The sequence below is a fragment of the Gracilinanus agilis genome, chromosome 2 (genome assembly GCF_016433145.1).
Source record: "Gracilinanus agilis isolate LMUSP501 chromosome 2, AgileGrace, whole genome shotgun sequence".
In the NCBI taxonomy this organism is placed as follows: domain Eukaryota; kingdom Metazoa; phylum Chordata; class Mammalia; order Didelphimorphia; family Didelphidae; genus Gracilinanus; species Gracilinanus agilis.
In genome coordinates, this window is record NC_058131.1 from 315003126 (window position 1) to 315021291 (window position 18166).

The 18166-nt window shown below is 37.9% G+C and overlaps 1 protein-coding gene across 5 annotated transcripts in view; it reads right to left on the reverse strand.

The window, feature by feature from the left end:
* The window catches only part of RALGPS1 (Ral GEF with PH domain and SH3 binding motif 1), a 549948-nt gene that overhangs the window by 529108 nt on the left and 2674 nt on the right, over nt 1-18166 (reverse strand). For all 5 annotated transcript variants that reach the window (XM_044664221.1, XM_044664222.1, XM_044664220.1 and 2 more), the window contains exons 2-3: nt 11756-11863; nt 2987-3037 (exon numbers count right to left, since the gene is read on the reverse strand). In XM_044664221.1, coding sequence (XP_044520156.1) covers nt 2987-3037; nt 11756-11863 — 159 coding nt within the window. The remainder of the gene's footprint in view (nt 1-2986; nt 3038-11755; nt 11864-18166) is intronic.

Consider the following 18166-nt stretch of genomic DNA (forward strand, 5'->3'; position numbering starts at 1 on the left):
ATGTTGCTTGGTGACCCTTTGTTTTGGGCATTAAAGCACAATGGGAACAACATAGGAGAAAGGGACCTTCCCTAGACCAAGGTTAGGATATCTGCTTCTGGCCCACTACTAGAGAGTTTTGCTCTCTCACCATGGGCATAAGAACAAGCCATTTGATAACTACACTTTGAAATGCAGAATTACTATGGATTTGGACCATAAAAACAAATAAATCTTCCCCACAGACACTAGCCTAAGAATAACTGGATGTTACATTTCTAACTCTGAGGATCAACCATGGGAGGTCAGACTAGCTAATTTCTAGTCAAATTACCCCTTAATCTCTTTGTATAGGTTTTCTAATGCATAAAGTAGGGATAATAACCCCTGAATGACCTACCTCATGGGATCATTTGTGGAGAAAAATGACTTGTAATCCTTAAAGTGGTGTATAAATGTGCATTAATGATAATTTAAAAAATGATAACAGGAAATTGATGTCTCAGGCTGTAATTGGTTGTAGGAGGTTGCTATATGGAATCATACATTTAGAACAAGAAGGGATCTTAGAGGTCAGTGAGTCTAACTATTCATTTTATAGACAAGGAAATTAAAGTCCAGCTACATTAGGTGACTTCCCCTAAGTCAAGCAGGTCATAAGCCATGGAGATGAGATTTGAATGCAGGCCTCTGATTTCAGTTTCAGTGCTCTTTCTACTGTTTCAAGCTGATTCTTCTGAATAACAAATAAATTATTAATTAGCAGAAAGCCAAAACTTGGTCTGGCACTATGTTAAAATATAAGCCTATCTTTCCAGCTAGTTTGAGTCATTAGGCTATAAAAAAGACCCTAAACTCAATGATCATTTGTTTTCAATTCCTATACATGACATAAAAACCCAGTCACAGAACCTCAGAGCTAGAAAGGACTTCGGAGCCTATGTTGTCCTATCCTTTTGTGAGCCAGAACCTATACTACATCATCTCCAACACTCATTAGTGTTAGCTCAACCAGATTTTGCTGGAAGACTTCCAGGGACAGTGAACTCACTACCTCACAGTGTCCATTCTGTTGCTAGACAACTAATCTATCTCTCTGGGACTTCTGATTGTTTATTTTGAACCACGAAAAATAAACCTAATCCCTCTTATATATTCTAAGTACCCATTAAAAATGCTTATTGAACTTAATTGAATTGAGGGCAACACAACACAATGGGTAAAAGGAATGAGGATCTATAGAACATTGTGCAAGTGCAGTCAGGTTTCTAGGTCTCAGTTTCCCCAGTTGTAAAATGAAGGAGCTGGACGAGAGGCTAAGATTCATTCTAGTTCTAGTTCTATTATCTTTCCCACAATCTCCCATCAGCTATTCAGAGGAAAACAGTCATGTTCCCCTCCTAAGACTTCTGCTTTTTCAGGATAAATATCCTATCCTCATCTGGCATGACTGTACTTTCCCCAACCTATTCTGGACACAGTCTAAGCGATTAATGTCTTTTTGAGAATACGGAAGGCAGAGCTAAACACAGTATTATAAATATGATCTAATCAGAGCCTAGGGCAGCAGGACTAAAGCTTCCTGGATTCTGGACTTTAATGCTTCTCTTAATGTAGTATGAGATCATATTAGCTCTTCTGGCTGCCATTTCCCACATTGACTCACTACTTTTGGGTCTACTTACATCCTAAGATCTTTTACTACATAACACACACACACACACAAACTAGCTTCACCACCTGCTCCTCTTGTATTTGTGTAGTTGATTTCATTAATTCAAATCTAGAACTGTACATGCATTTCTAGGAATTTTTGAGAGACTCAGAAGAGAATGCATGTTATTATGTTATTTCTTTAGAGAACCTTTATATCTGATGAAGCATCAAATTTACCACGTATGTATTTAGGAAACTAATAACGGGCGAGACAAAAAGTTCCAAAAGTAGTACCAAAGCAAATCTTGATACTTGAGATGCACTATGAAAAAACGTTTTCCTTTGGGAGAAAAGTTCTTCCAAAACATGTCCTATAATTATAATGATTACATCTACTAATAAAGAATGAGAAATGCTTTTAATAAGTAAAACAGTGGAAAAGAGGTGGCAATCTGCACGTGCCTGGCTACATACTCCCAGTTATTCTAGACTCCTCTTGTGCTATTTCTAGCAGATTTCCAGTCCCAGAAAGGTGAGAACCCCGACAAGAGTTCTCCTCCCTGTGGAGCTTAGCATGCCTTCTGGGCCCCAATTAAGTGTGCCAATGCCTGGCCTCCCTTGACCAGACTTAAGCTAACAACATGTCATTCATGGAGATGTCAGGGAAGACTATACGACCATTATGAGAAATCTTTCACTGATCTCTTCTTCTAATACCTCCTTGTGGCAAAGAGGGATTCTGAGCTCTCAACGACTCAAGGTAAAAGTTCTAAGAGATTAGAGCAAGATGGATTTAAGCATAGGCTCAAAAATAAAATGTTGTGTTCATTGTCTGAGGCCCAGCCAAGTGTGGAAAGGTTCAGTCACCAGAGGTTTGATTTTTTTCGAACATAATCAATTAATCAACAAACAAAACAAATAAACAAAAGTTATTTGAAACCTATGGTACATACTGTCTCTATGATCTGGAAGTACATTTTCAAGGAAAGGTTTTGAAATGTGGACTAAAAAAAATCTATGGTACTGCATATAAGGCACTAGGCCAGGTGCTGGGAATATAAAGACAAAAGTATGTAATTCCTGCTCTCCAAGAGCTTTACAATCTAGTTGGGGGAGCCATCATGTATATACATCTACAGCCACATACAAAATACATACAGAGTAATTCGTAAAGATCATCTATTCACATGTGCAAGAAATACAGGTTAGCTTACTCACACTGATAAAATCATAGGTCTTTGAAGTCTGTGAGGCCTTTGGTCAACAATATTGAGTTAGCCCAAAGCAAAGTTTCCCCGCAAAACCCTCAGAACATATAAATGTTATTCTATTAGCATGAAGAACAACATACCTCTGGCTGTATAGCTTTGAATACTGGAATATCCATGAGAGTAATCTGGCTCTGTAACAAAAAAGAGGCAGGTTAGCAAACCCCTCTGTGATCCGAGGCATCATGCACATCCACAGAGACTGCATAGACTAGTGGCTAGTGTTCTGGGAATCAGGAAGACCTGTGTTCCAAGCCTGCCTTTGACACTCACTCTCGAGGTATGACTATGAATAAACGCCTTAACCTCTATGAGACTTAGTTTCCTAATCTGTAAAATAGAGATAATAACAAGGGAACCTACCTCAAGGAGTTGCTATTTGGTTCAAATGAGTTAATGTAAGTAAAGTGCTTGGCAAACTTTAAATGCTATCTAGATGTCAGCTATTATGATTATTACAAAGTTGTATAAAGATGAGCTATTACTAATGTTATTATGACTGAATGCCAACAGAAAGCTTTATTGAGCAGGAACTCATCACTGGCCACCTAGGGTAGAGCTCCTACCTACATTTTCCTTCATCTTCTGAGTTATACACGTACTGCTGAACAGCCATTGCTTATTCCTGCTATCAGATGCCAAAGTACTATAGAAAATGTCATTCTTCGGAGGATTATGAACACAGCTACATGTGATGGAGTGTGGGAGCATCCAGGAATCAAGCCCAAGGTTCTTGGAGGAATCTAAAGTGCCCTGCAGCATCTTGCTAAGGACAGAGGAAACAACCTACAATCATTAAAGTTTCAGAACCAGGGGAGAGAGAGAAGGGATGGAGAGAAGAAGAAATGAGGACTTCTATGATGAATCATGTCTGAAAGGGGCGAAGGGGCATGAGAAGTGTTGACATGGATAGCTCTGGACAATGATAGTCCAGGGAATAGAAAGGAATTTGAGGATAATCATGTAAGATTAATCTAAAGAAAAGCATTTGGTAAGGTCAGAGGCATTTGAATCAAGCAGTTTCGATACCTTTGTAAAACCTGACCTCACATGGAGACATGAAGATATAACGAGTCCCAGAGCCAAAATCTCTGACTCTGAGTCCTGAATAAGGTGAGCATTCGTTCCCACTGAGGTAGCACAGGTGAAAGCTGGACTGGCTCTGGCATTTACTGGCTTTCTGACCTCAGCTCAGTCACTATCTCTCAGTCTCACTTTCCTCATCTGTAACATAAGGATAATAATACGTCTGGTGTCTACTGACCAGATCGTTGAGAGAAAAGAATTTTGTCAACCTTAAATCACCAGGGAAATGTGAGCTCTTAATATTTTAAGAACACTTTTAGTGTTCTTAAATGAGGATTCAGTGAATTTCTAGACCACCTAACATGCTGTCATCCCCACAGAAGACACTGGGGGATGAACTTTCATGAGAGAAAAGGAACAGAGAATATGTGGACACACCATGTTGACCTAATAGCAGCCTTTTTCCATTGGCTATGGAGCCAGAACTGCTGGCATCTTTAAAACAACTCAGCACTCATACCATACAGTAAGGGAAGAGGGCCTAAGAGTCAACTCTTTCCCCTAGCCTTAGGCTATGCAGTCCCCCAAAACATGTCTCAATTTTTGGCCCTTTCACTTGTTCATTTTCGTTCTAGTTGGAGGGAGTGGAGTCTCCTGTCTGGCCTAGGAGCCCAAGCCACCAGGATCCAAGAGTCCAGGAATATAGGCAGGACAAAGCAGCGAATCCAATAGCAATGATTTGAGGAGCACAGACCCAGGTCTCCAGGATACAAAAGCTATCACATAGCTTTAAATTGGAGCTTGCTGTGGCTAATGTGTCTTCCTTACAATAACCAGTCAAAGTTAGGAGTACAAAGCTTACCGTCTCACTTTACAGGTGAATAAACTAAGACTCAGAGAAGAAGGAGTGACTGCTCACAAAGCAGAGAAGGGACTCAGAGACTCATCTAAATTCACATAAACTAGTAAATAGCACAAATGGGACTGAGAGCCAGATATTTTGACTCCAAGATACCACCATGCCTCTACAAAAAAACTGCATTGATCTCCATCTGCAACATCCTACAGTCCCATATTGATAATGACCGGAAATTCCAGAGAATGATCATATTAATAATTACTTATTTATTATTATTACAGCATTTACATAGTGCTTTAAGGTTTGCAAAGTGCTTTACAAATATTATCTCATTTGATCCTCACCACAACCTGGGAGTAGACATTATTATCATTTTACAAATGAAGAAACTGAGACAAATAGAGGTTAAGCGACTTGCTTAAGGTCATGTAGCTGGTCAAGTCTGAGGTGGAATTTAAACTCAGGTCTTCCTGACTCCAGGCCTACCCTGCCACACTTAATTTCCTGCTTTTATATAATGCATGCTAGAAAGCATTTATTTCATAGAATCATATTCTGCCAGAACTGAGAAGGACCTTTGAAATCATCTAGTTCAACCCCCTTACTTTCCAGAGGAAGAAACAGAGGCTCAACGAGATTAAGGAACTTGCTTCAAAGTCATATAGTTGAGCTGGCAGGATAAATCTGTCTCCTGACTTCAATGCACTCTCTGTCACATAACAACCTGATCGATGTGGTCTAATGTAGATAGTACATGTATATAAGTATTATTCTCTCCACTCTAGAGATGTGTAATAACTCACATCTATATAATGCTTTAAGGTTTACCCAACACTTTCCTCATAACAACCCTGTGAAATAGGTAATACAAGTATTGTTGCCCCAACTTTATAGCTGAAAAAACTGAGGCTCAGAGATTTGAACCCAGATCTTTTTAAGTCCAATTCCAGTGCTGTTTCTAATGCACTGCACCATACAGATGGAATAGCCCAGGGGACTTAAGAATAGAATAAAGTCGTCTCAGAAATACTTTTCATTGTTTTTGTCATTATTTCCCCCATCTCTGGACACAGGCTGGGGCTGTGTACATCATCAGAGAGGAAAATAATCAATGCTCTGCTAGATTGAGGAATAAGACTTTCAGTTCTGCCAAGAGCTCTTCATTCTTCCAAGTGGCTGGCCCTAAGATGGATTAGCTGGCCCAAGCCCACAGACAAGACCTGGCAGAAACTGCTCTTCCTGCCTATCCTTGGAATTCAGGCAGGAAGCAAAATAAGGAGTTGATATAGAAAACCACAAAGGAGACATTCTCCCACATGTCCCTTCCTTCCTTGCCCTCAAAAAAAAAAAAGGAATAGGAACAATAGATAAAAGATCATTGGGGTTTTTCTTCAACCTTTCACAAGGAAGCCAAAATATGTACGGTGAAAGTTAACTGGGGAATAAGGTATGAACTTTAAGAAAAATCAATGATTTGGATAAAAGTAGAGGAGTCAAGCTCAGCAAATTTGCAGAAGGCACAAAGCAGGGAAGAATAGCTAATATGTCAAAGTCAGGATCCAAACAATCTCAGCAGGCCAGAAAATAGGCTGGATCAAATTAGATGAGTTATATCATGAATAATTTTAAAGAATTATACTGAGGTTTAAAAAAAACCAATTGCTCAAGTACAGAATGTCAGCATTATAGTTATCTATCCATCTTCCAGATACATCTGGACTAAGACAGAGGGTTCTATTCAAAAGACCATCAGAGCCAAAAAATCTTTCACATCACTTAATCTAGGCCTCTCATTTTGCAGATGGATAAACTGAGACTCAGAAAGGTTAGATGTCCTGTTATAGTCACCTACTAAGCCAAGAATCAGTAATTAAAGCCAGGCAGGTAGCTGGGCAAAATGGCACATAAGTGTAATCCTAGCTAATGGAAATAAGCTGGCATTGGTGGATTTCTTGGGGTCTAAGTTAAAGCAGTGCCAAGGTGGCTTGGGTATCTACACTAAGGCAAAAATAGAAATAGTAAGCCCTATGAATAGGGGGACCCCTAAACTGCCAAAGGAGGAGAGAACTGACTGAAGGCAGAAATAGAGCAGGGCAAAGCTTCTGTACTGATCAGCAGTGGGGTCAGGTCCATGAGAGCCCACTGCACTTCCAGCTTAATTGAGCTAGGGAGATACAATCTTGAAATAAATAAATGGATAGATTGATTGATTAATTAATGGATAAATAAACTAACAAATGGATAAACAGGTGAAGAAAATAAATAAAACAAAATAAAATGAAGCCAGGGCAGAACAGAATTAAGGGCAATTACATGAAATGAAGAAAGAAACATTGGCACAGGTATGAATGCCCTTCTGGGCTTTGAGTAACTAAAGAAAAAATTCATTTGCTAAAGCCAAAGCCAGGCCTACTGGCTTTGGAGTTAGAATATGCCATTAATCTAACCTGTGTCTAATATGGATTCTAGTACAATGGAAAGATTCCGTTTGCTCATCTGTAAAAGGAAAGGGTTGGTCCTCAGGTGTCCCTTCCATCTCTAGGTCTAAGATCCTATGATGGTTACTTCTATAGACAGCAAGAGGCTGAGACTGGCGTATTTTCACAAATGTCTCTAAATGTTTGTGTTCATAGAAAGGCAACAGACTGGCCCTAAGCACAATAAAACTGATTATGTATGTAGGTGTAGTTCACATCATATGCATAGGAATGTACTTGTATGTAGATACATGTGTCAACAAGCACATGCACACCAAATGGCCAGAACTAAATCACTAAGACCAGGAATGCACTAGAGACAATTCATACTGCCTCTTGAGAGATGACTGTTAAATTTTCAGCATGAAAATATACACCTTGGAAATCAACAAACACTACAAATCAGGGCTTGATTTGATCTTTTTGCTTAGTTTCTAGACTTAAGAAAGTGATGGAGAAAATATTAATAATGCAGATTAAACTTAAAAGCATGTTGCATGTACTTTTTTGCTCCCAGAGATCTGCTCATTAAACATTCACCAGCACACTGCTGACTGAGATCCACCGTTTTCAAGCTCTGGCCAACAACAGCATTTCCCCAGAGTAAAGACTCGGGACAGAGTCCAGAGCTGAACTAGTTCTGGATTAAGAGACCTGCTGGGGTTAGCCTATCTCATACTGTTGACATTTGAGTCTGTTTTTACAAACTGAGAATATCTTTAATGGAGTTTTCAACCCATGACATTTTATGCCATAGAAGCATCCACTGAAAGACATCCAGGAACTGAAAGGGTAGCATAGTAGAGAACATTTGGGTGGGGATCCAATGAAGACAAAACCAGAAGGAATCTTGTTATGAGAATATATTAGAGGACACCTGGGAAAAAAGTGGAAAATAAGAAACAGATCACGAATTTGGCACAAAGGAATGATACTGTACTGATGGAAGATGTCAGTTAGTCAAACATCTGCTGGCATGTCTTCCCACCAAACCTCTGGCTTATCTAAATGTTCATTTCATTCTTCAAATGGTATAGGAAATGATGAAGGGAATTACTATTGTAAATAGAACTCTGACTAGTAAGGGATTGACCACTCTAGAAGAATTGATAAAAACCTCATAAGGACATAGCCACTCCATCTTAGAACTTATGATAAAAGAGTAGAAAACTGGGCATAAGCAGACATATATCTTAGATTGCAGAGAATGGATCGTAAACACTTCCAAAAAAAAGTGGAGGTAAGAGAATTCTCTGGGTTAAAAGTCTACAGGGGAGATTGCACAAAAATAATGGAAAGCTCTCAAAAAGGAAATTTTAATGTCACGAGTAAAAAGGATTCCAATGAAGAAGAAAAGGTAGAACTATCTAAAGGAACCAATGAGGAGGCATGAGAACTCAGCAATTAATTTAGATTTTTAAGATAGGTATAGGAAATAAACACACACAAGCAAATACAGAAGATGCAGTTATAGATGGCATAGAAAAGAGAGAGTGCCAGTCATGGAAACAGAGGGATCTGAAATTGAATAACATCTCAAACTCTAATGAGCCTACATCCAAAATAGGACAAGTCAAAACCTCTGTGCTGATCAGTAGTGGGATGAAGTCTGAAAGAAAGAGAAAGAGAAGGGAGGAAAGAGAGAAAGGGAGAGAGGGAGAGGAAGAGGAAGAGGGAGAGGGAGAGGGGAAGAACAAGGAGAGAAAGAGAGAGAGTGAGGGAGGGAGAGAGAAAGAAAGAGGGAAGGAGAGAGAGAAAGAAAAAGAGGGAAGGGGAGAGAGAGAGACAGAAACAGAAAGAGAGAGAGAGAGAGAGAGAGAGAGAGAGAGAGAGAGAGAGAGAGAAGGACCACAAAAAAGGGCTTTTTAAAAAATATATCACAATGAAGACAATTAAAGAAACATAATTACTATTTGGGGTAGTTATTTGCTAATGGATTATGGAAACAAGTCAAAATTGATTCAACTCTTATTTTGCTTCTATCTTTTCTACCAAGGAGAAAGATATTTGAACTGAGGATTGAACAAAAAATGATAACTTGAAAGTTGAAACTTGATTTGTAAGAGAGCACCTTGTGGTCATCAATGAATTTCAAGATCTCAGGCCCAAATGAAAAAGCTAGACCATGTGATCACTTAGGTATTATAAGTGATCTTTGAAAAACTAGAGAATAAGAGAGGTATCAAAGGACTAGAAATAGAAAAATATTATTCCAATTTTCAAAAAGAAAAAGAAAGTTGAATATCCTCAATTTAGACCAGTGAGCCAGGCTTCAATACTTGACAAAATTCTAGATCATATTTATTAAAAAGATGATTTATGAGCATTTGTATCAAGAAAAGTAGCAGTGTTCACTAATCATCAATGTGGTTCCATCCAAAAAAAAAAGGTCACAGGATTATAGCCCCATAGCTTTAGAATTCAAAGTTCACTTAGAGCTCATCCAATTCTACCCCTTCATTTTACATATGAGGAAAATAAGGGCCAAGTTAATTAAGTAATTTTGCCATGGTCACACAAGTATTAAGTGGCAGAGTGGAATTTAAATGCAGATTTTCTTACTCCGAATGCATTATACTCTTCATACACCACACCACCAGACTGATCCCATTTTCATTTTTGCTAGGTGGGAAGTGGTAGAGACATCGTATACCTACATTTCAGCCAAGCCTTTGACAAAGCCTCTTATGCTATCCTTGGACAAGATGATAGCAATGTTAGGCAGACTCAAATGGAAATATATGGCATGCTAAAAAATTTTAATCACTATAGAAATGGCAGTTACTATTATTATTATTATCATTATCATTATCATTATTATTATTATATGAAACTTAATGAAGGACCACCCACAGAAAGTGGTCATTAGAAGGGTCCATATTGGGGGTCAGCTAGGTGACCCAGTGGATAGTCAGGCCTAGAGATGGCAGGTCCTTGGTTCAAATGTGGGATCAGACACTTATTAGTGAGGGAAGTCACTTAACCCTAACTCCATGGCTCTTTCTAATCTTCTGTCTTGGAACCAATAATTAATATCAATTGAAAAAAAAAAAGGAGGATCCACATCAACTTGGAAATCTCTTGTGGAGTAAATTATCAATCTGTCCTTGACTCTAGACTAGTCAGAGTTTCATCAATGACTTAGATAAAAGCAAAGGTGACATCATCATCATCATCATCACAATAATTTAAGGTATTCAAAATGCTTGATATATGTGCTTTTCAAATAACATAATACATGAGACTGAGTGATGTGGTTAATAATTATATGACAGGCTAAACTTTGTGCTGAATCTAGAATATAAAATGAAATTTGATAAGGTTTGAAATTGTAAAGTATGATTCGTTGGATCCAAAAACAGGAAATAAATAAATTAAATGGACAAAAAGAGGCTAGCAAAATATCTTTGTGTTTTAGTGGCCCAAGTGTTTAATATGAGTCAAGTGGGACACAGCCATCAAAAATGCAAATACCATCTTGAATTACGTTAGGAGAGGCATAATATACAGGGCTAGTGAAGTGATCATCCTGGTATCTTCTTCCCTGGTCAGGTCACACCTGATGTATTGTATATTCTGAGTACTTTGCAGTACTGAGTACTGGTTCAGGACACAGGGAGAAGGATTCTGGTGGAAGAAGGTTGACACTAAACTGAAATCAAGAGGAAAGCAATCAAGATGATGAAAGGGCCTGACACCATGTGTCATAGGAGGATCAGCTAAAGGAACCAGGAATGTTTATCCTGGAGAAGAGAAAGCTTAAGAAGCAAGGGGATGATTATTATCTTCAAGTATTTTAAGGAATTCCACATGGCAGAGTGATTAGACTTGTTCTGCTTGGCCGCAGAGGGCTAAACTAGGCACAATGGGTTGAAGTTGTAGAGGTCAATTTGAGCTTGATGTAAAGAAAAACTTCTTTACAATTAGAGCTATTCCAAAGTGTAATGATTAGGCTGCCTAGGTGTTATAGAGAGGGTTCCTGTTTGGATACAGGTTGTCTTAGATGTCCTCTGGCGTCCAGACCAGCTCTGAAATTCTGTGATTTTATGACACTATTGGTGCTTTAACTGCAGAAAAAGGAGGACCATTATAGTTTTTTTTTAATTATAGCTCTTAAAAATGTAATAGCTAATTAATGTTATCAAGGAACTGGATATAGTGACACATTTTTAAACAGGGAGAAGAGAGTGTATAGGTGCGATCTCAGAGAGCACTGGGCTTGAAAATCAGGCTACCAAGAATCAAATTCCAGCTCTGACACTATCAATATGTCCCTGGTTAGGTTACTTAAGTTTTCTCCTCTGTGAGATGGGGACAGTGTTATTGCTGCTATCCACTGCACATACTAGTTGTGAGAAAAGTGCTTCATGAATCTTAAAACACTATAGAAATGTGAGTTGTTCCTAAAAGAATGTAGCATCATCTAATGATCTGCCCCATATTACTCTCAAATGTCATACATTCCCTAGGATGAGTTACATTCTACTTACAGCAAACTCCTCAGGAGTCACTTTCAATACATCAAACACAACGGCATCATAGCTTTTACTGGCGTAGTCACAGCTCCGTCCTTCCAGAGAGTCTGAGCTGCTGCTGCCCTGCAGAAGGGAAAGAAACATGACTAGAACTTCTTGGTATGGAAGGGATCCCCAAATCAGCAACTTCTCAATTCTCCTAGAATAGAGCAACTGAGGGAAGAGGAAATGTTGTTTTTGATGCCTCTTGCACTAAAAAGAGAAAGTAATCAATTCAAGTGCCAAAGATCTGGGTTTGAATTCTTATTTTGTTGCTTACTAGCTAAATGACTTTGAGGGAGTCACTTTATTTCTCTGGATCTCCATTTCCCTATCTTTAAAACAAACCAGTTGGACTAGACACTCTCTAAGGGACTGTCCAACTCCAGTATCTCATGTTTTCAGATCCCTTTTCACTCTAATATTCTGTAGCTTATCCTTTAACATGTTCTAACATCTCTTCCAGCTCTGACATGGTATCCTAACACTCATAGGAATTCTAGAATTGGAGAGTTTATCTCCAGTGCCACATCCTCATTTCAAAATAAGAAAAATGAAGGGAAGAAACACATTGCCTAAGGTCACACGGGTTGCAAAAAGTAGAACCAAGATTCAACTCTGGGTTCACCGAATCCAAGTCCTATACACTTTCCACTATATCATGTTGCATCATTCTATGGTTTAAAGTCCTTTCCAGTTCTAACATTCACTGATACAAGCAGTTCCCTCCTATCCTCAAAAACTGGGAAACTTTGGAGGCCTTGGGAAAGGATTAGTAACTTTATATCTGTCAAATATGGACTGGCTTAAATCTTTGTGTGTGTGTGTGTGTGTGTGTGTGTGTGTGTGTGTGTGTGTGTGTTGTATTTAAACTTGAAATCAGTCTGGAAAATGTTACAAAAAACACAAGGCAAGTTTCTGTTAGAAAAAGTGTTTATGTGGCAAGCAAAAGCTGTCTCTTGAAATTAAAAGCCTGTTTGTTGGCAAAAGGAGGTGCAGCCTATTGGTTAGGAATCCCTGAGTGAAAGCTATCTTTATTAGAATAGCTTAGATTAATAGGAGTACTGTGAATACTACATTTTAAAAGATATTCAAATAAACAGAGTTTCCTATAAAATATTGGGTTAAACTCTCAAATGCTGCCTGCCCAGAACCCACGGTTGTGGGGATCTTGGGGCATTACTCATACCATCCTTGAGAATGGCCTTTTTCTATCTCTCCTCCCCCAAAGGGAAGGCTCCCATTAATAAATAGCTTTATTCCTCCCAACTCAGAGTGATGGCTTTGGTGAGGTTTCCATTAACCTCACCAGCCAGGACTGGGACTTAGGGAATTTGCTTGCATTTATTCCTTCTTGCTTCACTCTTTCCAAAATGGCAGCATTTGGTTGGGGGAAGTATATAGGTTTATTGGAGACTACAGTGTATTCAGGCCAGCAAGGAAACCCAGTAGTCAACAACTGAGAAATGTGAGGTTAGAGATGTGGACAGCAACTGAAGCCAGTGAATTTCAATAGCCTTATAGCACAAAAAATGAGCCCATTGTATTTAAAAAATGCTTATCACTGAGGCAGCAGACTTTAATGACTAGGGCACCAAGACAAGTAATTCTTTTTCTATCAGTGGGGGAGGGAGGAGAATTTGTACTGAGGTCTCTCCCAGATTTAAAATGTTCTAAGGTTCTTTATGTTTCTAACATTCTATGCTCCAAGGTCCTCATTCTAATGTCCCATCCAACTCAAAAATCTATGTACTATCTTCTAAAATTCTATGTTCAACGGTTCCCTTGAGTTATGACAATCTGTAAATCTATCTGTTAAAGGGGTATAATAATGGTACTACTCATTTGTATTTTTTGTTCTACCATTTTGCATTTTAAGGCCTTTCTCACCTCTGATTTTCTGTTATAAGGGCCCTTCCAACTCTAATGTTCTATGGTATAAGATCCATTCTAGCACCAGTATTGTGTTCAATTAATTTCTCCTCAAATCTTCAATTCTTGCCTAAGGTTCTCATATTAGTCTCACAGACAGCTTTTGTGGCCAATGAATTCTCTAAGCAGGTGAAACTTTCAACGTTCCTAGAAATCATCTCATACTTCTCTAATTGTTCATCTCTCCTCCAGAACTCCCATACCTTTTGCCACTCCAATGGTTTCCACAAAACAGATTAAAACCTCCAAGTTCTGTTTCTTGCTATATATTTTCCCCCAGTGTTTCAGTTATCTGACCAACAGGGCCAGTCTAAGGAAATGGCCTCTTCAGTATGGTGTATGAAATACAGTATAATTTAGTGCAAAGTTGATGTTTGTTCACTTGATTCAGGAATGTCCAATTCTTTATGATCCCATTTGGTGTTTTCTTGGGAAAGATGATAGGAATGATTCACCACTTCTTGTCCAGCTCATTTTATAGATGAGGAACTTTTTTATAGATAAGGCCAACAGAGTTAAATGATTTGCTCAAGGTTGCACAGCTACCAAGTGCCTGAGGCCAGATCTGCTGATTGAAAGATGAATCTTCTGGGCTTCAGCTCTGGTATCTATCCACTGACCCACCTAGCTGCCCTTAAAGGTTGATAGACCTTGGGTTTAGTCCCAAGCTCTTCCAACAACTAGCTTATATTATCTTGGGAAATCAAATATCCTTACTGGGTCTCAGTTTTCTCATGTATAAAATGGAGGTGAGAGCTGTACTGCTAAAATCTCTGAAAGCTTCAAAATTTCATTCACAACTCCAGACTTTTCACAAATCAAAGAAATTTCAGAAATCTGCAATGGTGAAAAAAAGATAATGTGCCAGACTGGATGTCAGAAAAACCTGAATTCAAATCCATAGTCAGATATTTACTAGCTGTTTGACCCTGGACAAGTCATTTAACCTATCTCAGCCTCAGTTTCCTCATCTTTGAAATGGAGATAATAATAGTTTATTATTGTGAGGGTCAAATGAGATATGTGTAAAGTGTTTTGTAAACCTTAAACTGCTACATAAATTTTGGCTATTATTATTGTTGTTATTAATTTTTAGATGTCATTTAGTTAGCCCTGTACCTGAGAAAGAATACTGTTTACAACATTCTTGCAATGAGGTAATGAGAAAGGTATATAGTTAATGTTTGCTTGCCTCCCAGCTCACCCCAAAGTAGAATCTTATGGCTGGTACAGAGAAGAGAGAATGGTATAGAGGCGAAGATGTGAGTTTTAACTCTATCCTTCATACTTATTGTGTAAATTTCTCTGAGTCCCTTAATATCTTAGTCTCGTTTTCATATTCTACAAAAAAGATGCAATAATACTTGGACCTCTTCTCTCCCAGGGCTGTTGTAGTAAAGTACTCTGCAAACCTTGAGATGTTACAGAATTGTGACCAACATACCCAGTTCATGTAGGGAAGGAAGGAAGTGTTCAGTGGCCCTAGTTGTTAGGGCTGATTACATTCAGGAAATACAGTTTTTAGCCTGATGTTAAAGAATCTGTCTTCCAGGTTACAGCATGAACAATGGGAGAAATATTTTCGCTTCTGAATTAAACTCAAAATAGTCTATTTACTTCCCAAAAAACTGCTCCTACAATTCTGGCACAGTGCCACCAGGTGGCAGTAGTGTGCCATGACAGTATTACCTAACCTCATCGGATAATTGGATTCTAGACCTGGAAAAGACCTTGGAGATAATCTATTAGTCCAAACTCATTACTGAAATATATAAAAGAAGGAAGAAGAGAGTCCAATAGGTTAATTTGATGAAGGATACATAGGTAATAAATAACAAAATTGGGATTTGAACCCAAGTCTCTGACTCCATGTGGAATGTTCTTCACCCCTTTTCAGTTGTTTCAGTCACATGCAACTCTCTTCATAACCTCATTCGGAGTTTTCTTGGCAAATATACTGGAGTGGTTTGCTATTGCCTTCTCCAGCTCATTTTACAGATGAGGAAACTAAGGTAAACGGGGGGCAAGAGACTTGCCTAGGGTCACACAACTAGTAAGTATCTAAGGTCAGATTTGAACTCAGAAAGAGGAGTCTTCCTGACTCTAGGCCCATCACTCTATCCACCAAACCACTTAGCTGCTGATTTAAATTCTATTAAAAGATCTGAAATTTAGGCAATACAAAAATAAAAATTAACTTCTTAAAACATAGCTTATACACTAAATTTTAAATGATGTTGAAATGTTTTAATTTTATTAATTTTATGGGAGGGGTTGCTTAAGATGAAGGTTTATTTATTTTTAGAATTTTTTCCATGTTTAAATGATTCATTTTCTTTCCCTCCCCTCTTTCCTCCCCCTCCCAGAGTCAATAAGAAATTTCACTGGATTGTACAAATGTTGTTACTTAATACCTATTTCCACATTATTCATTTTTGCTGTAGAGCAATTTTTTTAAAGGCCTATATCCCAAAATCACATACTCATATATACATGTGATAAGTGACATCATATGTTTTGCTTTTGCATTTCTACTCCCATAGTTCTTTCTCTCAATGTAGTAAGCATTCTTTCCCATAAGTCCTTCAGGAGTGTCCTGACTTGCTGCATTGCTACTAGTAGCAAAGTCTATAACATTGGATTTTTCCACAATGTTTTACTTTCTGTGTACAATGTTCTTCTGGTTCTGCTCATTTCACTTTGCATCAGTTCATTAAGGTTCTCCCAGTTCATATGGAAATCTCCCAGATCATCAATCCTTACAGCTCAATAGTATTCCCTCACCATCATATACCACAATTTGTTCAGCCATTCTCAATCAATGGACACTTCCTCATTTTCCAATTTTTTGTAACCACAAAGAGCGCAACTATGAATATTTTTGTACAAGTATTTTTCCTTATTATCTCTTTGGGGTTCAAACCCATCAGTGGTATTGCTAGATCATAATTTTATGTTTTTAATGTATCAAATCTGAATGTTTAGAGCAACAAATTCTAAACTCCCCCTTTAGTATCTAAAGCCTAACACTTAGTATCACTAAACCTTTCTATCTCTTTTAGCACTGTGCATGAAAGTATACTTTGATGTGGATCACTGAGTCTAAAAATCAGAAGGGATTTAGACCATCTATTCCAATCCACACCTAAACAAGTGCCTATTCTGCAATATCTCCAACAAGTGATCAGCTCATCTACCTATTGCTTAAAGACCTCCTTTGAAAGGAAATCCACTTCTTTATGGGGCAACCCATTCCATTTTGAGAGATATCACAAATCCTTTCTGGGTTTCAGACTGGCTTGTCTTAAAAATGTCTCTAGGCTGCTTCCCCTTATTCATTGCTTTCTTCTTCTTGCCTTCTGCTTGTCATGGGTGTTCTTACTCAACCAGTGCTTTTTAAACATTTTTATCATATACATCATCTCCTGATGTTGTAGAATATAAGAGATGTGGTCACCTCTAGAACACAGAATGTTAGGTTAGGAAAAAACTGAATGCTAAGATAGAAGGAACCTTAGAACATTGAATGTAGAAAAGAAAAGAAAAAGAACAATGAAGGTTAAAGATGGAAGGGATCTTAGGACAGAAAATAGCATATTATAATTAGAACGGTTCTTACAGGTTATCTTTTCCCACCTCTTCATCTTTCAGATGAGAAACTGAATAAATGAAGGATTTATGTATGAAAATCATTATAATTTCCATAGATTCCCCAAAACAATATTAAGAATTAGCAGTATAGCTACATTTGAGCTAAATCAAGGAAGAACCTATCAGGTAGATGTCTCAAAATGCCATTCTACTTGAAAATTATAAAATCCTGATAATTCAATTTCCTCTGATCTTAAAAGGTTTCTATACCATTCTACTTCTAACTATTTTTGTTTCCCCTCACCTCTCCTTTTTTAAAGACTTTATTTCAGTCTCCTATTTTTATTTACTAGCTGGTTCAAGAATCTGGGTTTAAATTTTACCTCCACTATTTGCTTACTTTTCTGTAAGATGCAAGAAAGAGATAACACAACCTCTAATGTCCTTCTAGTACTAAATCATAAATCATAATTCATTAAATAGAATTTATAATTAGATCATAATCTTTTAAGTGCTTCCAATGCTCAGGATCCTTTTTTCAGATCACAAATCTAACCCCCATATAGTACTTTAAGGTTACTTAAATTGAGTTTTGCTGTTTTTACCGTAGCAACCTTCTAGAAATAGAATTTTTTAAAATCTAGTATCATGTGTCTAATATTGAATAGAATATTCTGAACTGCAAAAGTTAAACAGTAATTCAGAACAGAAAATAGCCTGCCATAACTGCAGATGTATTTTAGATAATTGACATGAAAGAGAACCCTAAGCTAACAAATTACAACCTAAAGTGAGTCATCTTCCTGGAAGGAATCAAGTTCTAATGTTAAATATAGCACTATATATGTAACCTACCACCTCGTA